This window comes from Gekko japonicus, unplaced genomic scaffold, assembly GCF_001447785.1.
Source record: "Gekko japonicus isolate JY-2015 unplaced genomic scaffold, Gekko_japonicus_V1.1 scaffold4719, whole genome shotgun sequence".
Lineage (NCBI taxonomy): Eukaryota > Metazoa > Chordata > Lepidosauria > Squamata > Gekkonidae > Gekko > Gekko japonicus.
The window spans coordinates 47,794-54,011 of NW_015163228.1; the positions used below are offsets into that span (position 1 = coordinate 47,794).

At 39.1% G+C, this 6,218-nt stretch overlaps 1 protein-coding gene across 1 annotated transcript; it reads right to left on the reverse strand.

Annotated features, from left to right (window-relative positions):
• Window positions 1-304: 304 nt before the first annotated feature.
• Window positions 305-1,099, reverse strand: LOC107106969 (olfactory receptor 6M1-like). Its single transcript, XM_015407185.1, has one exon. The coding sequence runs from the start codon at window positions 1,097-1,099 to the stop codon at window positions 305-307; it is 795 nt and encodes a 264-aa protein (XP_015262671.1).
• Window positions 1,100-6,218: the final 5,119 nt, after the last annotated feature.

Genomic DNA, 6,218 nt, shown 5'->3' on the forward strand with positions numbered 1-6,218 from the left:
TTAAAGGCCAGCATTCAGAGACCTAGAGGAGCATCTGGAAACCCGGTGGCAAGTGAGGAAGCAAAGAAATTTTTGAGGAGTTTGCATGATCTCTGTATATAAAATGTGTATGCATGTAATTTGTCGTTCTTGTAAAAGAAATTTGTCTTTAGAATCATTTGACTGTTGGGTTGATTTAAGACAATGACTGAAGCATGTTCGGTCTCCTGTTCTATGATTGCGATATTGGCATTTTAAAAAAAGTTATGATTACTTTGCAACATCTTCAGTGTATTTGGTCTGTTTGAGCATGTAATCTTGGGCCTCATTTTTGAAAACCAGCCCTCATTTTCCCAATTGTGTCTTTCATAGCCTCTTTCACAACCTTATTCCTGAAAGTGTAAATGATGGGGTTCAGCAAAGGGGTTACCACTGTATTAAGTACTGTGGCCACCTTGTTAAAATCCATAGAGGTTTTGCCAGCTGGCTTGATGTAGATGAACATGGAACTACCATAATAGAGTGATGCTACAGTGATGTGAGAGCTGCAAGTATTAAAGGCTTTCTTCCTGCCTTTGGCAGAGGGAATCCTCATCACAGTAACCATGATGCAGATGTAGGAGATAGTTGTCACAGATACAGAGCTCAGGAGATTAAAGCAGGAGACAGCCAAGTCTAAGGCTTGGAGAAAGCGAATGTCAGCACAAATCATCTCCAGCATAGGACCACTGTCACAGAAAAAATGATCGATAACGTTGGAGCCACAGAAAGGCAGTCCAGCCTTCAGAACCATAGATACTGTTATAGAAAAGAAACTGCACAACCAACAAGACAGTACCATCAGCTGGCAGACTTGGGCTCTCATTATAGAGGTGTATCTCAGCGGGTTACAGATGGCCATGTAGCGATCTACTGACATAGCAGCCAACAAGAGAACTTCAGAAGTACCAGCCACAAAGTAGATATATCCTTGCAGAGCACAGGCAAAGAAAGACATGGTGTTGTTCTGTAAGATGAACAGGCTGAGCATCTTGGGTGTGACAGTTGTTGTGATGATGATCTCCAGCCAGGACAGGTTCTTGAGAAAGTAGTACATGGGTGTTTTGAGGCGGTGATCCATTTCAATCAGAATAATGACCAACCCATTGCCAAGCAAAGTCAGTGTATACATGACAAAGAAGAGGAGGAAGAGCAAAAAGCGGTTTCTGAAGCTGGTGGAGATTTGAGAAGCCAAGGAGAATGATTTCAGTGATGATGGGTTGGGAAAGGTTTCTTAAACTCATGTTGATGAGGGGTTGGGAAAGTTTATTTAACTTATCCTACCAATATATGTTTCCGCTGAACAAACTCAAATTACTGTGAACCTAGAGCATAAAAAAGTAAATTTAAAAAAAAATTAAATAATTTTTTAAAAATCAAGAAACAATGTACTCTGTATCAAACACACACACATCACACACACTGGCTAGAGTTTTTGCAGGCAATAACCTCCTTAATTTCCCCCATTTTAGGCTCACAAAAAAGGGTTTGAATATCCAGATCTAACCTCCCTCTCTCTCTTGTTTCTGTAATGCCACGAATAAAGCAGAAGAACTTGGGAACCATTTTTGACCTTGTTTTCTTTTCAAGTCTAATTACTACACATTCAGCATCATTCCAAGTTTGTGATATTAAATCTGTTGTGAAACAGATAACAAACACCAGTGTTAATGCCACGGCTGCTGTTGTTGTTCAGTCGCACAGTCGAGTCTGACTCTTCGCGACCCCATGGACCACTTCATGCGAAGCCAGACAAAACACAATCCACTAAGAAAACTTTGAGAACACATGGTCACAACTTTATGAATGGATAGAAGAGTAGAAGACTTAAAACTTTCAGACATACAACCAAACTAAAAGAAAATAAGAACTATATATTCAATTGTAAGCAAAAGGTATATATGAAAATTATAAGGTGGATAAAAGAAATGAATGTTTTGGAAATAGTATGAGGTCAGCAACTAGGTCAAATAATGATACAAATGGATTTCCCGTAATTTGTATGCATGTATGTTTGTCTTGTCTGTCTTATATATGAAATAAAAATTCTTATAAGAAGTGAACATGCCTAGGGAAGAAAAAAACACACACGATCCACTGGAGAAGGAAATGGCAACCCACTCCAGTATCTTTGTCAAGAAAACCCCATGGACAGTAACACCAGTGCTAAAACACGTCAAAACTTTATGAAATTCAGCTAGGAGTCCAGTTGGAACAGGTACTTCTTAAGTAAATGAGAGAATTATCCATAGATCCCTAGATTATCCCAAGTTATATTTCTTTGAACTAAGTTATTTTTAAAAAAGTTTTTTACGACTAAAATAAATAATTAAAATTATAAAAAACATGGGATTTGTGCTTGGAAAAGAAGAGTGGCATAGAAATCAATCAAGTACTTTTCCTTACCTACTCCTTCTCTGCAATAAATCAGATCGATGTGTAGATACCGCACCTTTGTCATCATTATCTAAACTGGGAGAGAGGAATGTGGTTGCCACTCATAGGTTTGGATCCAAGCATCTACAGACTCTGGATTGAGGTTATTCCTTCAGAGACATAGTCTCAATTTTCCTTTATGAGGGTATTTGCCAAACAACGTGTACATCCCTTTCAATAATATGTAATTTCTATCCTGCGCCCTATCCTGCATCTGATGAAGGCGGTCTGTGCTAGAATAAAACTCTGGTAGTCTTAGAGGTGCCATTATGCTGCAGTTTATTTTTCTGCAATAAATTGACACAACTAATCCTCACAATTTCCATGAAAGATCTAATAACATTGGTTGAATTGTGCCTGTAATTTTTGTCCATGTTGAGTGATACAAGTTACTGGGATGGGGAGACCTCCAAATGTTTCAGAGAATCTGCATGGAGATCACTGTCTCTGACACAGATGGTTATCCATCACCTATCTTGTTGTTTTCGGGGGAGAACATGAACGATACATTTAAATGTGAGCTCAAGTTTAATATTCAGTCATTAATAAAACCTTGCAGGAGAGACAGACCTGCTTGCTTACTGAACCTGTTTCCACTCTTCCTTTAAAAGCACATTGTTTGATCTGATCACTGCCTTACGAATTGTCTCACTGCTAACCATCATTGGGCGATCAGTATGATGAGGGGGTGGGTGGTGGAACCAAGACAGACCATAAGGATAGAATGTCATGTTTCTGGTTAACTAGCAGTTATGAGTGAGTGCTTAATAACAAAGCTGCTCCTTACTTCTTGTAAAAAAAACAGGTAAGCTTCAGTCCCTTGGTTCATCAAGATCAGTAAAGATTTATGTTCTGACTGGTAGTGGCTTTTCAAGGCCTCAGATCAAGGTCTCCCACATCACCTGACCCTTTTAGCTGGAGATACCAGGACTGAAACTGTGTGCAAAGTATATGATAAATTATAAAAGGGTTGGAACACTTTCCCTATGAGGAAAGGTTAAGGCGCTTAGGGCTCTTTCGCTTGGAGAAACGACGACTGAGGGGTGACATCATTGAGGTTTATAAGATTATGCATGGGAAAGAGCAGGTAGAGAAAGAGGTACTTTTCTCCCTTTCTCACAATACAAGAACTCGTGGGCACTCCATGAAACTGCTGAGCCGTCGGGTTAGAACGGATAAAAGGAAGTACTTCTTCACCCAAAGAGTGATTAACACATGGAATTCACTGCCACAGGAAGTGGTGGCGGCTACAAGCATGGACAGATTCAAAAGGGAATTAGATAAGCATATGGAGCAGAGGTCCATCAGTGGCTATTAGCTACAAGGTATAGATAGGGACTCTGGGGCAAGTGATGCTCTGTCATCTTGGTGCTTGGGGGGGGGGGTCAACAGTAGGATGGCTTCTGGTGTCCTGGCCCCACTGGTGGACCTCCTGATGGCACTGGTATTTCTAGCCACTGTGTGATACAGAGTGTTGGACTGGATGGGCCTTTGGCCTGATCCAACATTGGCATCTCTTATGTTCTTATGTTCTTATGCTCACCCACAGACTCTCCAGCATGCTCCTTGATGCCAGCACCAAGACTTACAAAATCATATGCAAAGTTTTATCACCTTGGCATCTTCTGCCTTAACAACTGAAAGCTCCACTGTATAGATTACTAGAGCTGGAGCTGTCCACCTCAGTTTCACAAAATAACAAAATCGGAAAAGACTAAATGCTATCTCTTCTTATGTGGGAAGAAATCCAGCTGAAATCAACAACACTGAAAACAAAAGAGAAGTAAGAAGTCCTCCAGAAAGCCAAGAGTCTACAGCAGAGCCAGGATGATACACAGTGCCCAAAAGGCAGGAATTATCAAGTGAAAATAAGAGGCATAAATCTCAGATGGTACAATGAAATATAAACCAAAACTCAATTATAATGTTATATCCTTCCATTTGGGATTCATACATTCCAGAATTTCCCCTTGATAGTCCCTGCCTTTCAGATGTTTTGCATCACCCTGGCTCTGCTTTACACTGATCAACACAACTACTAGAGGATAGACTATTTAAAATAGTTTTGTTTCAACGAAGAAAAAATATATATATCAAAGTGATGTCACTGGACCTCCCTCATTTAAATTGGCCTGAATTAAGGGAGCAATCCTTAGTAGGTCAACAGGGAATTTCCATTTTACTCAGTGGGGCTTGTTCCTAGCAAAGTGTCAGGGCTGTGAGATGAGCACTAACTTCTAAAATTTATCCAACCCTCTTTTGAATGAGAGGGTGGTTCTTTATTACCTAAAACTATCCTGTTCAGAGTATCCCAGATGCATTTGTTTCTGTTGGTTAAGATAAATAAATATTTCTAATTTAAACATGCAATTATCCAGTATATTGATATTATTGTGATAACTGTCTTTTTACTTGGGTGGATCCAAAGGTGATACCTTACCAATAGAGACAAAAAAACTTCTCATAAATAATTCCCAACTCTGACTGAAAGATCTTCTTCCACGAGCACAGAGACAAACTAGTATTTATGACTATTACTTAATGAACTGTTGATTTTTAACCAAAGCAGTTCAGCTCTTTCTCTTGCTATCAGTCCTTCAAATGTGTGCATGTACATATCTCTTTGAAAATAGAAATACCTGTACTGTATCTGTCTTAGCCTCAGGTTCTTCAATAAATATGCCACATGGTATATTTCTGATTCAAGGGCATAGACGATAATTCATTTTATGTGTCTTTTTTTTCTTTGCCATTCCTACTGTGCATACTGTTTTCACCTTTTTATACACTTGTCATTATTTATTGATTTGATTGTGAGAAGATCTGAGTGCTCGGGGGAACGGTACTGAGATTGTGAATTTTAAAAAATCTTTGTACATTTTCCATCCCTCCATTTCCACTGGCTTTACTCCAGCACTGTACAGACATTAGCTTGGATCCAGCACAAAATTTCTGCTTGCGTTAGAGCTCTTGTACCTCTGTTTTCATGTCTGCTTATGTATTATCTTATACAACCTATTTCTGGACCCTATAACATAGCAAGGAAAGCTTTTGGTTTTGATGAACAAGAATTTGCACAAGCAAACTATGCTAAGTTGGTTTACATTTCCACTTGTGCACTTGGATCCAAGCCACTGTTTATGGTAGCAAGTTTTTATATACTTACAATTTTCCTTTTCCTGGTGAGTTTCCATTCAAAGGCTGAATATACAGTTCTGTAACTGCTTGCTTTGAATCACTGAAATGGATGTCATCTTACTCCCCTCAGGTTGTGTGTACCATGGCTTTCTCAGACATACAGATGCATCCTCCTAGGTCATGTCCATAGCAAAATACCTTCAGCAATGGCTATACAATAAGGATGTTTATTTTAAGATACATGATCCAGGATAAATCTTGCAAAATATGTGATAGATTCTTCATCTCTTATGTATTATAGTAATTAGTATATTCATTTATCTTAGAAAAACCATTCCAATTAAGGAGAAAAGAGAATTTGTTGAAATGAATCATGCTCTATTGGGAGGTCCCACTTGAGACCATGAATCACAGATGTATTTTCATCTCTCCTAAAACAAACAAATACAATTAATGTTGCTGTTTTCAGAGGTGCTATGGTGAAATAGATAGGGTGGTGGCCTTGTGACCTGGATTTGGACCTCACCTCTGCCCAGGGCTCATCCAGTGTCCTTGAGCAATATTCTATCCCTTGACCTCAGTTCTACATTTCAAATATGGAAGCAGGGCTATTTTGGGGCAGGAAT